Below are 20,040 nucleotides of genomic sequence, written 5' to 3'. Positions count from 1 at the left end.
ATGCCCAGCATTCACACAGGCCAGAAATAGTACCTGTTTCCACCAGCCATTTTGAAAACTCTCATAATTCATAGGGTATTGAGAAGAACACGCAGAGCAGCCTTACCTCGGTAATGGGAAAATATTACTCTTGGACTAAAGACGCCTCTGGTCCTGCCTAATGCATCTTAAAAGCAAGACCCGAAAGGACCAAACTGTTTCCAAGTCATATAAGTGCATCTCAGAACAAAGCTTGAGAACATTTACAGGAATACGAAAACATCTAGCATCCAACTAGGTAAAATTCACAATGTTCGGCATCCAATCAAAAATTGTCAGGCATGAAAAGCAGCAGGAAAATGTGATTCATGAGAAGGGAAAGCCATCAATCAAAACCAACCCAGAGCGGAAGCAGATTTAGAATCAGTATATGAAGACATTTGAACATTGTTATAATGGTATCCCATATGTTCAAAGAGCTGTGGGGAAAACTGAACATGTTAAGAAGAGGATGAAAATATAAAAAGAAAGACCCAAGTTAAACCTCGAGACACGAAAACTACAATGTCTGAGGTCAAAAATACACTGGATGGGATTAGCAAAGATTAGATATTTAAAAAAAAAATGCTGGTGAACTTTAAAGATACGTCAATAACAGCTATCCAAAATGAAAACACAAACAGAAAAAAAGATTTAAAAAAAATGAGCAGTCATCAGGGAGCTGTGAGACTATATTAGTCAGCCTAATATACATGTAAATAGAATCACCAAAGGAGAAAAGAGAGAGGGAGGGACAGAAAAATGTGTAAAGAAATAATAGGAATCTCAGAACACAGTAATAAAAAAATAATAATCTTAATTAAAAATGGGCAGAGGACCCAAATAGGCATTTTTCCAAAGAAGATATTCAAATGGCTAACAGGTACATGAAAAGGTGTTCAACATCACAGACCATCAGGGAAATGAAAATCAGACCATAGTAAAACATCACCTCGTGCCTATTAGAATGACTAGTACCAAAAACAGAAATAACAAGTATTGGTGAAGATGTGGAGAAAATGGGTCACTTGTGCACCGCTAATGGGAATGTAAACTGGTTCAACCACTATGGAAAACAGCATAGGGATTCAAGAATTAAAAATAAAAATTAAAAATTGAGCTGCATATGACCCAGCAATTCCACTTCTGGGTGTATACCTGAAGGAAATGAAATCACTATCCTGAAAAGATATCCGCACTCACACGTTCACAGCAGCATGATTTACAATAATAGCCAGGACGCCGAAACAACCTAAGTCTCTATTGACAGGTGAACAGATAAAGAAATATCATATATATTAACATGTGTGGATGAGAGGTCAAACCAGTCAATCATAAAGAAAATCAACCCTGAATATGCTAAAACTGAAGTTCAATACTTTGGTCACCTGATGTGAAAAGATGACTCATTGGAAGAGACCCTGATGCTGAGAAAGACCAAGAGCAGGAGAAGGGAGCGACAGAGCAGGAGATGGTTGTATAACATCACCGACTCAGTGCACATGAGTTTGAGCAAACTGCAGGATACGGTGAAGGACAGGGAAGCTGGCGTGCTGCAGTCCACGGGGCCACAAAGAGTTGGATACAACTTAGTGACTGAACAACAACAAATGTGTGTGTCTATGTGCTGAGTTGCTCAGTCATGTCCAACTCTTTGCAGCCCCAGGCTCCTCTGTCCATGGAATTTTCCAGGCAAGAATACTGGAGAGGGTTGCCACTTCCTATTCCAGGGGATCTTCCCAACCCAGGGATCAAACCCACATATCTTGCATCTCCTGCATTGGCAGGTCAATTCTTTACCACTAGCACCATCTGGGAAGCCCCATGTGTGTGTGTGTATATATATATTATTAGTTATATATATATATATATATATATATATATATAATTCAGCCATTAAAAAAGAAGGAAATCTTGTCATTTGAGACACATTGGAAGGAATTTGAGGGCATCATGCTAAGTGAAACAAACCAGATAGAGAAAGACAAATACTGTATTATCTCTCTTATACATAGAATCTTAAAAAAAAAAAAAAAAAAAGTATAAACAGACCAGACTGGTGTTTTCCAAAGGCAGGGAGTTAGGCAACTGAATAAAGTTAGTTAAAAAGTACAAACTTTCAGTTATAAGATAAATAAGTTCTGGAGATACAATGTAAAGAACAGTGACTATAGTTAGCAATACTGCCTTGTATATACAAAAGTTGCTAAGAGAGTAGATCTTGAAAGTTTTCATCCCAAGAGAAAAAAGAACTGTAAATATGTGAATTGACAGATGTTAACTAAACTTATTGTGGTAATCTTTTTTGCAATATATACATGTATGAAATCATTGTGTTGTACACCCTAAAATTATACAATGTCATATGCCAACTATATCTCAATAAAACTGGGAGGAGGGGAGAGAAAGAATGGCAGAGAACTTTCTAAATTGAGATGAAAAGTATAAACTCACAGATATAAGAAGCTCCCAAGCCCTAAAGATGAGAAGCATGAAGAAAACTACACTAAGGTACATTATAATGAAAGTGCCCAAAATCAATAAGGAGAAAACTGTGAACAGTCAAAGGGGTGAAAAAGGCACATTATGTTAGAAGGAATAGGATACGGATGGCAGCAGATTTCTCAGTGGAAAGAGTGGAAGCAGGAAGATGGTGGAACAATATTTTAAAACACTGAGAAACAGTCAACTTAGGATTCTATGCTCAGTAAAAAATAAGTATTCAAATATGAAAGCCAAGGGACTTCCCCGGTGGTCCAGCAGCCAAGACGTCGCACTTTCAATGCATGGAGCCCTGGTTCAATCTCTGGTCAGGGAATGAGATCCCGTATACTGCAACGAAAGAGTTCACAAGCTGCAACTAAAGATCCTGCATGAGGCAACAAACATCAAAGATCCCACAACTAACACTTGGCAACTAACACCTGGCTCAGCCAAATAAATAAATGAATTAAAACAAATATGAAAGCCAAAAAAGGACATTTTTTTCCCAGACATACAAACGCTGAAAGAATCCATCACCAGCATTTTGCACTACTAGAAATGCTGAAGTCTTTTAGGTGGAAAGAAAATGATAATGTATAGAAATATGGATCTACACAAAGCAATAAAGAGCACTGGAAATAGTACCCATATGGGAAAATATTTAAGTTTTTTCCTTACCATTTAAATCTCTTTAAAAGGTAATTGACTTTAAAAAAAATAATAACAATGTAACATGAAGTTTAAAACACATGTAGAAATGAAATGTGCAACAGTAATTTAATACCACCAAAGCTGAGAGGGGAGAAATAGAAGTGTTCTTATGCTTCATGTGAAGTGGCATAATACCACTTGTAGATGGACTGTGATAAGCTAAAGATAAATCCTATAAATCCTAAAGCAACCATCAAAATAACAAAATAGTTACAGCTAATAAGCCAAGACAGGAGATAACACGGGAGAATTAAAAACTCTCATTGAATCCAAAAGAAGAAAGAAAGAGAGGGAAAGGGGAACAGAACAGATGGGACCAATAGGAAACAGTAAGACAGCACATTTAAACCCAACTGTAAAGACAATCGGGCTTCCCTGGTGGCTCAGATGGTAAAGAATATGCCTGCAGTGCAGGAGACCTGGGTTTGATCCCTGGGTCCAGAAGATCCCCTGGAGAAGGGAATGGCTATCCACTCCAGTATCCTTGCCTGGAGAATTCCACAGACAGAAGAGCCTGGAGGGCTACAGTCCACAAGGTCACAGTCAAACATGACTGAGTGACTAACACTTTCACTTTTCATATAGACAATTACATTAAATATAAGTGGTTTACACACGCTCCAGTCAGAAGGCAGAGATTATGAGACTGGATTTAAAAAAAATAAGCTGAAGAGGCACAGAGATCTGGGTTTGAATTTTTCCAGTGGGCCCTGGGCATGTGACTTTGCCTCACTAAGCCTCAGTTTTTTCACCTATAAAATGGATCTTAAAATTGCCTATTCCCTTAGGGCTGTCATAGGATTAGGAAGTGAGATTCTACGTATTATTCAGCCCAGGGTCTGCCTGGTACTTCCTGACCATTCGATAAAGGGCAGCAATGTAAAGCAACTGAGCACAAGATGGGAAGGTACTGTGACATCTTGAGAGAAGAGAACGAGGGTGGGGTAAACAGAGATGGGTTTCCATCATCTCAGAGTAGAAAGAGCTGGGTTCAGACCCCCCAAAGCTGGGCGGAGCACACAGCAGGTGCTCCACAAACACTGAAGTATTCCGTTGGAAATGTGCAATTCATCTCCAAATGTCCTGGTTCTCTTAGCTCTGGGAGGTGCAATTGTTTCAAGTCAGATGGAATATCCTGACTCTTAAAACACTATCTAGAAATTTGGTCTACAAAACTTATTACAGATTTTTACATCTTCCTTAACTTCTCATTACACCACTGCAAAACTGTAGCACTATATGCTCTCCTGAGGCAAGTCTAATTAGAATAATAAAATATTTAAATCTTTTAAATGAGAATTCAAAGCACACGAAGACAAGCCCTTTGGTTAAAAACATCTGAGATAATAGACAATTTGTATTTTAATGATAATTCTTGCTCAAAGAAAAAGGAACAGTCACTGGCTGGGGAAAACACTTTCTAAGCATCAGACTGCCAGACTCCCTAGAATTCTCTGGGCAGTGCGATGTTTCCTCTGGGGAGGGGAAACTTCTGCTGGCTTCCTGCAGATGTTTCAGAATGCTCCCCACAGGCCTTTGAGTACAGCTACGACCATTTCAAGAGATAACAGACTCATCTCTTCAGCTTGACCAGAAACCTTTTGTGGGTTTTTTTTTTCCCCTTCTGTGAAAAATGATTAAAATACAAACGAACTGTGAGCATCTCCATGTCCCGGGGAGGCAGGGTGGGAGAAGAGGCGCTGGCAGTGGATATATTAGCATCTCAGCTATGATTAGACCACGTGTCTGTCTTCTAGAAAGACCCACCCAATGGAAGATCCACCCAGATGTGACTGTGTCTTCCCACCAGCAAGGCCAAGCTTCTAAGAGCTGGGCTACGGAGGGAGAGAGCGGTGGGGAGGCCCAAGCTCCTTAAACCCAGGAAGCCCCCTCAGGTCTCCCCAGCAGGCAGTGACCCTCCCCTCCATAATGCAAAAAAAACTGACTGTCATTTGCAGCAACATGGACGGACCTAGAGATTGTCTCACTGAGTGAAATAAGTCAGAGAAAGAAAAACACTGGATGAGGTCTCTTATATGTGGATCCAAAAAAAAATGATACAAATGAACTTACTTACAAAACAGAAAGAGACTCACAGACTTAGAGAACAAACGGATGGTTGGCTGGGGGAACCAACCAACCGTTGGGGAGTTTGGAAAGGTCATGCACACACTGCTATGTTTAAAATGGATAGCCAAAAAGGACCTACTGTATAGCACATGGAACTCTGCTCAATGTTATGTGGCAGCCTGGACGGGAGGGGGTTTAGGGGAGAATGGATACATGTACCTGTAGCGCTGAGTTCTTTCACCTTTCACCAGAAATTAGCATAGCATTGTTAGTCAGCTATACCCCAATGCAAAATAAAAAGTTAAACCATTAATTTTAAAAATTAACATAAATATATAAAATAAAATTAGCATATAATTAATATCAAAACAAACCAAAAAATCTTAACTGTCTTTCTAGTTGGTACCTAATATAAGAAATTGTCACTTTGTAGGTCAAAATGGTCAAATATCAGCAACTTCATACGGTTCAGCCTGGTTAAGTTTTGGTCTAGCTCCTTAGTAATAATCTACTTCTCGCCTGGGCTTGGAAATGTACAAGGTGTTGCCAAGCTCTACGCACACCTGTCTAGGCTAGAGATCCTTATTGTACTGGCAGCCCCAGGAGAAATCCAGTCCACAGACCTATTCTGTTTGGTCCAGGTGTAGCCTGCCTCCAAAGATGTCTGCCATCCATCCTTCCCTCCCCGGGTGCGCGTGCTGCATCCTGCATGAGAGGTGGACTCTGATTCTCCTGTCCTTCAATCTGGGCTGCGCTCGGGATTTTCTTGACCAAATGAATGTGCAGTTTGTGACATTCTGGGACTTCCCAATCTGGATCATAAGAAACTTCGCAGGGTCCCCCTGGGAATGCTGATTGCAGAGGGAAGGCAGCACCAGGCAGTGACCCCGAGACCATCATGTGGGGAGGGAAAGGGGGAGCCCCACTTGCCTAAAGAAACATTTGCAGGATGAAAGTCCAAGCGGAGAGAAGGGTCAGGCTGCACAAAGGTGTTAGACACACAAGGGAAGCTGTGATGCACGTCTAGACTTCAGCCCTGCGGCCCCAGCTGACATCATCGGAGCACAAACTGCCCAGCCCACTTCTTCCTGAATTTTGGTCCCACGAAAGAAATGACTGCTTTAAGCCACTAACTAGATGAAATGATACTGAAGTGAAAGTCGCTCAGTCGGGTGGGACTCGTTGCGACCCCATTGACTATAGAGTCCACGGAATTCTCCAGGCCAGGATACTGGAGTGGGTGGCCTATTCCCTTCTTCAGGGGATCTGCCCACCACAGGGATCGAACCCAGGTCTCCCGCATTGCAGGCGGATTCTTCACCAGCTGAGCCACCGGGGAAAGCAATAGGTAATCAAAACAGCTCACTTCGTGGTTGCTCGGTTGAGCTGGGGGATTAGGCCTGACGTAAACACACCACCATGTGTAAAACAGACAGCGAGTGGGAACCTGCTGCCCAGCTGGTAGTGCCAGTCCGCAGCCTGTTAGGACCCGGGCTGTACGGCAGGAGGTGAACGGCGGGTGAGTGAGTGAACCTTCTCACACCTTCATCCGCTGCTCCCCACGCCGGCAGCAGCCCCCACGCCCACCCCATCCATGGACACACGGTCTTCCACGAAGCCAGTCCCGGCGCTGTGGTGTACAGCGCAGGGAACTCAGCTCGGTGCTCTGTGATGACCTGCAGGGCGGGGAGGGGAGGGGGAGGAGGGGATATATGTATACACGTAGCCGACTCACTTCATTGTATAGCAGAAACTAACACAGCGTGCTAAAGCAATTATATTCCAATTTAAAAAAAATACAGATTTTCATTAGCTGTCAACATCGGAAAATCCAGACTGCTTGGAAGCATCGGAGTGTTCGGTTTCCTTAAAACACCCACAAGCGCCTGCAGCCCCCGGCCAGTGTCTGCACGGCACGCGCTCGCTCCGGGAGCTCAGGGCCGCTGCCGTGTGCCCTCCAGGCCAGGCCCCCGCGCCCCAGGTCACCACAGACCCCTCCCCATGGTGCTCCACTCCATGAGTCCACCTACCTGGCCCCAGTGCCCCCTCCCTGCCCCCAGCTTCATCTCCACTACCCCCCCGACCTGCCGCTCAGCCCAAACACATAACTGCTTGCACCCGTCATTCCCAACAAGAGACACCATTCAAGTCCCATCCGTGTCACGTCATTGCCTGGACCCCCAGCCTAGAGGGTCCTCACTCCTTTGTCTACATAACCTGCTATGCCTCCTTCAAACTCAGCTCAATTCAGACCTCAGGAAGCCTCCCTGAACCCCTAAGCTGGGGGAGGTGCCTCTTCCAGGGTACAGGGCAACTGCATTTACTCCAGCCGGTCACATTATCACACGGCAGGGCCTGTGACCCTCTGCCCCTCAGCACTCCACAGTGGGAGGACCTGGCACTCGGGAGATGTTTGCTGAATGACTAGATGAACAGTTCCACGAGGAAGGCCATTTTGTACCCATTTCACAGGGGAGAAAACTGAGGCTTAGAGAAGTGATCTGTCCACTGCCTCTCAAAGACCAGTGGCCACTAACACAGGAACCAAGATCTCACTCTTTAGGGATCTTAAGACCCTATTTTAGAGCTTCCCTGGTGGCACAGAGGATAGAAATCCTTCTGTCAATGCAGGGGACATGGACTCAATCCCTGGTCTGGGAAGATCCCACATGCTGGGGAGCAACTCAGACCACGGGCCACAACTACTGAGCCCGTGCTCCAGTCTGCAGGCCACAAACACTGAGGCCCATGCACCTAGAGCCTTCTCAACAAGAGGGGCCACCACAATGAGAAGTCCGGGCACCGCAAGGAAGAGTAGCTCATCGCAACTAGAGAAAGCCCATGAAGCAACGAGGACCCAGTGCAACCAAAAAATAATAAAATAAATAAATTTTTTAAAAATATGCTATTATAGGTTGAATTATGCCTCCCCCAAAGATATGGCGAAGTCCTAACTCCCAGGACCTGTGAATTTGAACTTACTTGAAACCTAGACAGCATATTAAAAAGCAAAGACATTATTTTGTCCACAAAGGTCCATCTAGTCAAGGCTATGGTTTTTCCAGTGGTCATGTATGGATGTGAGAGGTGGACTATAAAGAAAGCTGAGCACCAAAGAATTGATGCTTTTGAACTGTGGTGTTGGAGAAGACTCTTGAGAGTCCCTTGAACTGCAAGGAGATCCAACCAGTCCATCCTAAAGATCAGTCCTGTGTGTTCATTGAAAGGACTGATACTGAAGCTGAAACTCCAATACTTGGGCCACCTGCTGCAAAGAGCTGACTCATTGGAAAAGACCCTGATGCTGGGAGGGATTGGGGGCTGGAGGAGAAGGGGACGACAGAGGATGAGATGGTTGGATGGCATCACTGACTCAATGGACATGAGTTTGGGTAAACTCCGGGAGTTGGTGATGGACAGGGAGGCCTGGCGTCCTGCAGTCCGTGGGGTCACAAAGAGTCAGACATGACTGAGCGACTGAACTGAACTGAACTGAAAATAAGATCTATTCAGATGCTAACAAGTGAAGGTGACATTAGAAGGGTGGGCCCTAGTCCAATATGACTGCTGTGCTGAGAAGAGGAAAAGAAGAGACGCAGGGACATGGGGAGAGGGCCAGGTGACCACGGAGGTAGAGACCAGAGTGTGGCTGCCAGCCATGGACACAGTGATTGCAGACCACACCACGAAGCTAGGAGACAGGCTTGAGATTGTCCTCCCTGGAGCCTTCGAAGAGAACACAGACCTGTGGACAACTTGACTTTGGACTTGAAGCCTCCAGAACTGGGAGAATTTACATTTCTGTTGTTTTAAGTCACCTGGATTGTGGTCATTTGTTACAGCAGCCCTAGAAAACGAATACAGATTTAGGAACTTGTTTCAAAATGTACCTGATCATGATACTTCATGTCCCTTGGAGGCTTGATGATTCCCTGAAGCTGATCCATGGAGGGTCCTGGTTCCTCCTTGTCCCCCAGCATCTGGGCTGCTCTGGGACAGGAAGGACAGGCCTGTGGTCAGCAGATGAGGCCCCCCTCCTTGCTCCCCTGCCTGTCAGCCGAACCACTCCGTCTCTCCATTTCCCCCCTGTCTGTGCCCTGAGAATAATAACAGGACCCACTCTGGCTCCAAGTTTCCCACCTGAGGCAGGTGTGATCTGGAAGAAGGGAGAACCTCGATTTTCTTTTTTCTTCTTTTAAATTTTATTTACAATACTGTGTTAGTTTCTGCTGTACAGCAGAATGATTGGCATATAGATAGACAGACAGACAGACAGACAGATATCCTTTTTCATATTCTTTTCCATTAAGGTTTGTAACAGGGTATTGAACATACCTCCCTGGGCTATAACGGTAGGACCTCATTGTTAACCCATCCTCTGCACAATAGTTTGCATCTGCCAAAACCAAATAAGGATCTCTATTTTGAAGCAAGTTCCCATTATTCTGGGCCTCAACATTTGAATTTGCTGAATTGATAGTGGAGTGATTTCCAGGGACAACATGGCTTTATATGCCCTAACAGGGACCAGAGAGCCAAAGACTTGCTCCATCCAGAGAAGTGGGAGGGGAACAGCCCTACAGTGTAGGTTTCAGGTCCAGGTCTCAACCTTGATCGCACACTGGGATCACCTAGGGGATGAAAATAAAATATTGATGCTGGCTCCCAGCTCCAGACTCAGATGGGAGTGTCTAGGGCGGGACCTGGGCAGCAGGACTCTTGAAAGTTTCCAGGTGATTCAAATGGTGGCAACATTTGGGAACTCCTGGGTTTAGACTCTTCACTATAGGGACAACAGAAGACAAAAATAAGACCGAGTTCTTATGCCCTGAAAGTGAAGTGAAAGTTAGTCACTTAGTCGTGTCCGACTCTTTGTGACCCCACGGACTGTAGCCCACCAGGCTCCTCTGTCCATGGAATTCTCAGGCAAGAATTCTGAGTGGGTTGCCATTTCCTTCCCCATCTTATGCTCTAGGCCTGCTTTTTCTATAGGGGGTCACAACCTAGAAACATGTGAACAGGGCTCCTTGTACCTCGAGTTCATCCCATGTGTTGGCCCAGCACACAGTAGGTCCCTTAAATGTTCCTTCCCCTTCCTCAGTCTGGCTGTCTCAGGATCTCCACATTTCATGCACGATGGAAGTTCACGGACTTACCCCCAAGCAAGCGCTCCAAGAGTCCCAGGTAGAAGCTGCAGGTTTCTTACAAGCTAATCTCAGAATGTCACTCACACTACTTGTCTTGGTCAGAAAAGTCACTAAGCCAGGCTCAGATCAAGGGGAGGGGAATCAGATCTCCCACCCCCTAATGGGGGGCCAGCAGGCACCTTCAGGAGGTAGGGAAGGAATGATTGGGGCCATTTTTGGAGACAGGCTACCCCAATGACAACACAGGGCTTTGAGGATCCGTCCTCAAGATCTGTGCTTCTCCCCTGGCTCCCTGGGGAGCCTTGCTCTTCTGGTCATCTCTGGCCATAGGAAAACATATACCCCTGTTCACCATTCAACCTCCTAGAATCTCCAGGGACCCAGGGACTGTGTAGAGAGGGGCTGGGGTGTTTTCAGGGTTGGGGAAAAGGACAGCAGAGTGCCTCCAAGGCTCAGGAGTGAGCTGAGTCTTTATATCTTCAGCACCCACAGCATCTTTAAACCCAGACCCACAGCCCCATGTACATGCACTAGGGAGGGTGCATCCGTGTAAGAGGATCTGCTGGATAACTGATGTCCACTCTTGTACATCCAAGAACAGTGTCTTTTTGATGCTTAACTTTTGAGAGGGGTGTCTATCTAAATGGCATGTATCCTCCAGATATTTTTTAAGCCACAAAGAGAAGTCATATTTCACAACTTGGTGAAGGGACAGAGACTTGGGGTTTGGAGTCACAAGGATGTGGTTTCTTCTACTCCATCAGTGAATCAAACAGGTGTGTGCTTTCTACTCCATCCATCCCTCCAGCTTCTGGGTTCTGCTGAGGCTGAGGTCTTCCCAGGACGCTGCTTCAGACAGAAACCATTCACACTCAGTCACCTACAATGGCTCCCACTGTCTCCTGCTTCAATGTGAACTTCTCATCCCAGGCAGTGAGTACCTTCTACCACCAGGTCCTGGCCTCTCTCTCCCAATTCTACAGTGCCCTCTACCCTCCAGCTTCCTGGAGGATTCTGTGAATACGTTCCGGCTTTCCTACCTCCATGCCTCTCCGCTTTTTTTTTTTTTTTGGTCACACCACATGGCTTTCAGGATCTTAGCTCCCTGACCAGGGATTGAACCCTGGCCCATGGCAGTGAAAGTGCCAGCTCCTAACCACTGGACCACCAGGGGAGTTCCGTGCCTCTCTGTTTAAAATACCTTTATTCCCAGGCCCATCGGGGGAATCTGCCTCTAGTTCTCATCCATCAGAACCTCCAGCCTCAAGAACTGATGAGCAGGTGTTCGGGCAGGGGCATGTGATACCTCAAATTCACTGTCTTTTCCTCTGATTGTCTTTTCCAGTACACACATCTTGTTTTACCCTCATCCAATCATCTCACAGATGCTTACAGAGGGTCTAATATATGCCAGGCATTTTGGTCACCCTTTCTAGGAATGGCCTGGTCTGTCATTCTCCACTGCTCTCCAAGGGTCCAGAAACGAAATGTACATCCTATCCAACTGTCCCCCAGCATCCCTGTCCCAGTGCCTGACACGGAGCTTGGCATAAGGCCGGCACTCAGCATTAGCCGAACAAGTGGATGGAAGCATTCACGTGTCTCTGTCCAACTGCCCCCTGCCGCTGTGTGGGGACAGCAGCTTGGTCACACGCACCTGGTGGTCACTGCACACCCAGAGTTTGTGCTGAGCACGCACTGTGGCCAAGCATAGGTGCTGCAGTTGTTGTTTAGTCGCTAAGTCACGTCCAACTCTTTTGAGACCCCATGGACTATAGCTTGCCAGGCTTCCTCTGTCCATGGGGTTTTCCAGGCAAGAATACTGGAGCAGGTGGCCATGCCCTTCTCGAGGGGATCTTCCCGACCCAGGGATCAAACCTGTGTCTCTTATGCTTCCTGCACTGGCAGGTGAGTTCTTTACCACTGAGCTACCTGGGATGCTTGGAGAAGAGATGAGCCATCTTTAAATATGTCCGCCTGGTCCCTTATTTTGTGTCTTTCTCAGGGGGAAGCAATAAGGTGGAAAACCTAGCAGCTTTGCAAATCCTCAGAGCCAGGTTTGAAACCCGTGTTCCTCCTTGCTAATAGTGTGTCCTGGGTTACTGCTAACCCAATGAAACTGTTTTTTAAATGTTTTTTAAATGAAATTGTTTCATTTCATTTAAGTGTGGTATCCTGATCTGTAAAATGGGGATAATAATACCAACGTCACAGACTTGTCAGACGTGTTAGAATTTACTGTAATCAAGTATGCAAGTGTCCATGTCTGGCACAGAGCAGGTCTCAGTAAATGTCTTTCCACATTTGATGGCACTTCATGTTTCTGTCCTTGCAGCTAGCCCAGGACTGAGCATGTAATCAATGCCCAAACATCTGTCCACAGAAATAAACTGACCACATTAAACATGAATTGTAAACAAAAAAGAAAAAAACAGAGCTCAACCTCTCAGCAGGCTCTGCCTATGGGTGTTGAAAAGCCCTAGTTTATTTTGTCAAGTTACCATAGCAACTCCTGAAGCTTCAGCCAGTCCTAGGGTTAGCAGTAATCAATTTATCCTGTAACCATGGCAACATCAGCTGTTTGGTGGGCTCTAGAGGGGATCAGTGGGTAAAGAATCTGCCTGCAGTGCAGGAGACTTGTGTTCAATCCCAGGGTTTGATCCCGGGGTCGGGAAGATCCCCTAGAGGAGGAAATGGCGACCCACTCCAGTATTCTTGCCTGGAAAATCCCATGGACAGAGGAGCCTGGCAGGCTACAGTCCATGAGGTCGCAAGAGTCGAACACCACTTAGGAACTAAACCACCAGAGGGGGAAGGCAGAGGTAGACATTGTGTGAGCCCCTCTCCTCTGTAGAAATAAATTTGGTGACGTCTCCTCAGCCACCACGCAGCTACCATCACCACTGCCTAAAATGATGTCCATGAGACAATATTTCTAAACATGAGTTTAGAAATAAGAGAAAATTAGGCAAAAAAAGACCAGCATGGCTCATGAAAGCAATTAGCATTATGGAAAACCTGTAAAGAGGCTGCCAAGAGCTGGAATCTGGGTTCCCTTAAGCCAGCTTGGGGAATTCTGCACCATTCTCGCCTGCACTGGGGACTCACTGTCCCCATGGCCTAGACTGTGCAGTTACTTTTTAAAGAGGCCTCCACCAGGGCGAAGTTTGGGGGCAATGGGAGGTATCCTCTGAAACACCATTCCCTGGAAGAGTAAACAGCAGCCAGGAGGGCTCCTGCCACACACCCAGGGGACAGAGGGAATCTGAGGGGTCCTTCCTGCCACTGGACTCTCAACGTAACCATCCTGGCAGAAGGTGCAAGGTCTGAACTCGTGGGGACTTAATCCCCCAACCCAAAAGCGGTGAACCTTCCCGAGAGCCAGACTGCATCTCTGAAAGGCCACAGACAGCTCTGGAAAGCAGGCGTTTGCCTTTGTTCTGGCTCCAGAGTTAGGGCACCAAACGACAAGATCACTCCAGGATCAGGGCTCCGGGGGAGTCTCCTGGAGCAAAACCAAGCGATGAGAGGTCATCTGTTTTGTCTGCCACTGGGAACCTGTTCTGTGCCAAGGGAAGAACAATCGCTACAGACTCAGCACGAAGCAAAACAAGGACAGAGCCGCTGCTGCGCTCTGAGCTCCGGCGCCTGGCGGGTCACATAGCGGGTCTCGCCGCCTTCCTCGGGTCTGCGGTCTCCATCAAAGGCGAGAAAAGTGAGGTCAAAGCAAGTGGCAGATTACCCGGCGCCTCGTTAAGAAACAGAATGGGGAAAAGCCAGGTTGCCTGCCCAACCCGGGCTCGCACGGATCTGGGGCTGCCTCGCCTTGACGGGCTCTGGGGCAACGGAAGGGGGACCCCGCAGGTCGGGGGTGGGCCGGGAGGGGACCACTGCCCAGACCCCGAGCTCAGGTCGACGCGGGGAGCTCAGGCCGGCCCCACCCCCGGGAGCCGCGCTCGCCGCCCCAGACGCGCGCACCAGGTGGCGATGCCAGCTCCGGACAAAGGACCGGGACTCAGATCGCCGGCGGGCGCCACCTCCTGGCCTTACCCCTCCCGGCGCGCCCAGCCCCGGAGGAGAGGGCGAGACCGTGGCCCCGAACCTGCTCAAACTTGGCGGCCCGAGGCGCGCGTGGAAGGCGCCCCCTTACCTGGGCGGCCATAAAAGACAGATCCATGGTGTCGCGACTGCCGCCCGCGCTCGAGTCCTCGCTGTCGCTGCCGCCGCTGTCCAGCCGCCCGCACAGCTGGCCGGAGAAGGCCACGCAGCGAGCAGGGGTTCCTGAAACCGCGCGGCGCCCTCGGCAGCTGGGGGTGGCGGCCGGTACCGAGCCCGCGCGGCGACCTGCTCCGGCTCTGCGCTCTCGGCTGGCGGAGGGCGGGTAGGGGGCCTGGAGCCTGGGGGCGGGGCGGGGCTCGGACTGGGCGGGGGAACTGGACGCCCCTCCCCGTGACCGCTCCCAGCCCCGCCCCCCGAGGGCGGGGCTCGGCGGAACCCCTGGAGGGCTCCCACTCGCTTCCCTGCGGGGAGGGGTGCAGAGTAGTGGGCGCAGAGACCTGCTGAGGCCCGAGGTCGCCTGTCTGGTCCTTAGAAGAGCCAGTCCTGAACCGAGTCCAGCGCCGTGGGCGCCCTGCCCCGCCCGTGCTGTGGCGCCCAGGCCCCAGGTGCGGCCAGCAGGGCTTTCATGGGTCTGGCCCGCCAGGGTCAGGGGTAACAGATTTTTGTGCCAACCCTGTGCTCACAGTCCGGTGTTCTGGGGACCCTGAAGCTAGGCAGTAGGAGGCTTAAATCCTAGGTCTGCTTTTGCCGTTTGGGCAAGGGAGTGGCTCTCTGATCCTGGGTTTCATCGTCTGTAAAAGGAAGAAAACAGAAGCCGAGAATTTAGTGAGACCATGTATCTGGGACATAGTGTGTTCAATAAATGTGAGCTTCAACGTGGCTAATAGCAGAATGGAGACTCAGCTGTGAATGATGCCTTCTGGAATTGCAGTGTGCAGCTTGCACAACTAATAGCTTACGGCTCTGTCTCTATCTTTCTTTACCTTCAACAATATCCCAAACTGAGCAGATGCCGTAGCTCAGATGAGGACGATGGCAGAGGTGCCAGAAGGGGCTAATGCCCCGTGTGAGCATGTCTGTGTGATACCCTGACCTGGTGGCTGGGCCACAGACGAGCAGGTGGGAGTTTTGTCCTTCTCAGAGGGCTCCCTGGCAGGGAATAGGCTATGTGTTACCTGTGCTGAGTCCTTGCTGCTGCTTCTGGTCCAGCTGCCTGCACAGCTGGCCAGGAGAAGGTCATGCAAGGAGCAAGCCTCCCCTCCTACCCGCCCAACACCTAGCCCCCCAACCCCCAAACCTCCCCACCCCCAGTGGCAGCAGAACAGACCACAGCTTAGCAAGGGGATGGAACCAGGATCTTACTGACAATGCTCAGTAGCAGTAGTCTTAGTCGCTCAGTCCTGTCCGACTCTTTGCGACCCCATGGACTGTAGCCCACCAGGCTCCTCTGTCCATGGGATTCTCCAGGCAAGAATACTGGAGTGGATTGCCATTCCCTTCTCCAGAGGATCTTTCCAACCCAGGGATCAAACCTGGGTCTTCTTCATTGCAGGCAGATTCTTAACCATCTGAGCTACAGGGAAGATCCACTGACAATGTTTATGTGCCATCAAAATTCACTCTAATCCCCAATCTGATAGTATTTGGAGGTGAGGGAGAAGTAATGAGGTCGCTTGGTCATGAGGGTGGAGCTCTCATAATGGGATTATAAGAAGAGACCCTTATAAGAAGAGACCCCAGAACAGTTCTTCGTTTTAATTGAGTTTATTAATATTTAACTTTAGAGCTGACCCTTGTGGAAGAAATGCCTTCCCAACTGGAAGCCATAGAGATACTCTAGTTTTTAATTTTGTGTTTTCATATTTCAGCCCTTTTCTTACTGATTAGTTTTTGGTCTGAGTTAAGGCAGCAATTTCACCTTTCCCATATTAATAATCTGTTACCCCATCCCTTTTAGGAACCAGTCCAGACTGTTTCGATTGGTGATGATCAGTGACACCGAGTTTGGCAAGTTTCCGTCCAGGTGTGGGCGTGTTTGTGGGTTGTCTGTTCTAGTTCTTTTGTTGTTGTTCAGTCTGACTCTTTGCAACCCCATGGGCTGTAGCGTGCCGGGCTTCCCTGTCTATCCCTACAGTAACGCTATTCTGACCACAGTTGTCAAGTTCCCCGGGCCGTAGGATGCTGAGATAGCTGATTAAACATTATTCTGTATCAGATTTTGGGGAAATTACATCTTTACTATGTTGAGGTTTCCTGTCCATGGAGATATTTTGTGTCTCCATTTATTTAGACCTTCTTTGATTTTTTTCACCGGTGTTGTGTAGTTTACAGCATACAAAGCCTGGATGTGTTTGTTAAATGCACATCTAAACATTTCTTCCTTTTCTTTTCTTTTTTTAGTGATTGTAAATTTTTAGGTATTGTACTTTTAATTTTATTGTTCACATGTTCATTGCTAATATATAAAGATATCATTGATTTTTTTATGTTTGTCTTGTATCCTAGAGCCTAGAACTTATTAGTTCTTGAAATTTTTTTTCTGTATACATTTCTTGGGATTTTCTGTGTAGACAATTATGTCATCTGCAAATAGGAACCATTTTATTTATTCCTTTCTGATCCGTTTGTTCTTTATTTCTATGCTTTTTGCCTCATAGCCCTGACCAGACATCTAGGTTCAGTAAGAGTGCTGAGAGCAGACATCCTTGTTTCCATGTTCTCATGAGGGCCCCAGGAGGCAAGCAAAGCAATGATGAAGGCGGGGAGACCAGCATGAGGTGGTGGCAGCTGAAAAGTGGGGTTCACGATCCTGTACCCTCACAGTCCATGATGACGGTGTGCTTGTGATCAGAACAGGACCCTATGGTCCTTGCCCCTCCATGCCATGTCCTCTGACTGCCTTCTGTCTGTGGAAAACGTTAGTCAAAGAATAAATTTAATCAAGAGAAGTGAGAAAACAAAGGAAAACATCCAAAGGAGATTAATAATAATAATGTAGTCATTAAGCACAGTCAAGGACCTTTAGTTCTTTCTCAAGGGCTATAGATAATATTCTGAGCCATATCCTGTGAGCTGTCTTATAGATACTAAAACTCCAGGTGGAGAAATTAACTACATGTTGACCAAACTGTACTCAGGACACAAACTGCCACAGTTCTCAGAATTGGCCTCAGAGAAATGGGGTAAAAACAGACCCTGGAACTGGTGATTAACTGTACCTAAAACAACCAAGATGATGCTGTTCAGACCACCAATGACCATTTTGATGATGACTGTCAGAGATGACTGTGCTATTTCTGAATATAGCCCGCCCCCTGCACTCTGTCTATAAGAGCTCTTACCCCATTGGTTGCCAGGTGGAGGGGAGTTGGCCTTTGGACAGATGTCTGCCACCCTCCCCCTCCCCTAGTTGCTGGCATTTGAAATAAAAGAAACTTTCCTTTCCACCAGCCTGGCCTGTTTATTGGCTTTTGAGCAGTGAGCAGCCAGATCCACATACTCTTTAGGTAATACTTGGACCGGCGGGTCATCTAGAAGATGATCTACAGACAAAAGGTTTGTGCAGTTACCTGTAGGCGTGGCCTTGCTCAGGGGAACACAGACCTCTCCCAGGACTCAGCTCTGCAGAAAAAGAGAGATAGGACACCCTGTAGTCCATACCTACATCAAGCATGTCTCCTTGGATGAATCTCTCCTGCTTTCTGGGCCCTAGTCCCTTCACTTCTAACCAAAAGGGCAGGCATGGACCCACCAATCTTGCATCCATTTTGTATTTTTTTTATTTATTTTATTTATTAGCTATTATATTTGGCTGCGCCTGGTCTTCGTTGCTCTGTGTGGTCTTTCTCTCATTGCAGTGTGCAGGCTTCTCATTGCGGTGGCTTCTCTTGTTGTGGAGCACGGGCTCTAGAACAGGGGGGCTTCAGGAGGTGTGGTGGGCAGACTCAGTAGTCGTGGTTTTCAGGCTCCAGAACACAGGCACAGTAGTTGTAACACAGGGGCTTAGTTGCCTTATGGCATGTGGGATCTTCCCGGACCAGGGATTGCATCCATGTCCCCTGCATTGCCAGGTGGATTCTTTACCAGTGGACCACCAAGGGAGCCCTCTTGTGACCATTTTTAACACCCACCATATCCTGGAGGAGAACAGAACTACTTAGTCACCATGTCCTTTGACGAAAGAATACATTCTTCTGTTACCACACTCATAGTGACATGGATGATCAGAGGATGGGTTGTCAGCAAAAGCCTGAACTTTTTTTTTCATTTATTTTTATTAGTTGGAGGCTAATTACTTTACAATATTGTAGTGGTTTTTGCCATACATTGACATGAATCAGCCATGGATTTACATGTGTTCCCCATCCTGAACCCCCCTCCCACCTCCCTCCCCACCCCATCCCTCTGGGTCATCCCAGTGCACCAGCCCTGAGCACTTGTCTCATGCATCCAACCTGGGCTGGCGGTCTGTTTCACACTTGATAACATACATGTTTCAATGCTGTTCTCTCAGATCATCCCACCTCCGCCTTCTCCCATAGAGTCCAAAAGTCAGTTCTGTACATCTGTGTCTCTTTTTCTGTCTTGCATATAGGGTTATCATTACCATCTTTCTAAATTCCATATATATGTGTTAGTATACTGTATTGGTGTTTATCTTTCTGGCTTACTTCATTCGGTATAATGGGCTCCAGTTTCATCCATCTCATTAGAACTGATTCAAATGTATTTTTTTTAATGGTGGAGTAATATTGTGTTGTGTATATGTACCACATCTTTTTTATCCATTCATCTGCTGATGGGCATCTAGGTTGCTTCCATGTCCTGGCTATTATAAACAGTGCTGCGATGAACATTGGGGTCCACATGTCTCTTTCAGATCTGGTTTCCTCGGTGTGTATGCCCAGAAGTGGGATTGCTGGGTCATATGGCAGTTCTATTTCCAGTTTTTTAAGAAATCTCCACACTGTTTTCCATAGTGGTTATACTAGTTTGCATTCCCACCAACAGTGTAAGAGGGTTCCCTTTTCTCCACACCCTCTCCAGCATTTATTGCTTGTAGACTTTTGGATAGCAGCCATCCTGACTGGCGTGTAATGGTACCTCGTTGTGGTTTTGATTTGCATTTCTCTGATGATGAGTGATGTTGAGCATCTTTTCATGTGTTTGTTAGTCATCTGTATGTCTTCTTTGGAGAAATGTCTGTTTAGATCTTTGGCCCATTTTTTGATTGGGTCATTTATTTTTCTGGAATTGAGGTGCAGGAGTTGCTTGTATATTTTTGAGATTAATTCTTTGTCTGTTTCTTCATTTGCTATTATTTTCTCCCATTCTGAAGGCTGTGTTTTCACCTTGCTTATAGTTTCCTTTGTTGTGCAAAAGCTTTTAAGTTTCATTAGGTCCCATTTGTTTATTTTTGCTTTTATTTCCAATATTTTGGGAGGTGGGTCATAGAGGATCTTGCTGTGCTTTATGTCAGAGAGTGTTTTGCCTATGTTCTCCTCTAGGAGTTTTATAGTTTCTGTTCTTACATTTAGATCTTTAATCCATT

At 47.0% G+C, this 20,040-nt stretch overlaps 1 protein-coding gene across 1 annotated transcript in view; it reads right to left on the bottom strand.

Annotated features, from left to right (window-relative positions):
- C13H14orf132 (chromosome 13 C14orf132 homolog) overlaps nucleotides 1-14,845 on the bottom strand; it is a 51,948-nt gene extending 37,103 nt beyond the window's left edge. Inside the window, exon 1 of the mRNA XM_043922210.1 lies at nucleotides 14,581-14,845. Coding sequence (XP_043778145.1) covers nucleotides 14,581-14,607 — 27 coding nt within the window. The 5' untranslated portion in view covers nucleotides 14,608-14,845. The remainder of the gene's footprint in view (nucleotides 1-14,580) is intronic.
- Nucleotides 14,846-20,040: the final 5,195 nt, after the last annotated feature.

The sequence above is a fragment of the Cervus elaphus genome, chromosome 13 (genome assembly GCF_910594005.1).
Source record: "Cervus elaphus chromosome 13, mCerEla1.1, whole genome shotgun sequence".
Taxonomy (NCBI): domain Eukaryota; kingdom Metazoa; phylum Chordata; class Mammalia; order Artiodactyla; family Cervidae; genus Cervus; species Cervus elaphus.
Note: the sequence above shows the minus strand (reverse complement) of the source record. Positions and strands in the feature narration are given on the sequence as shown.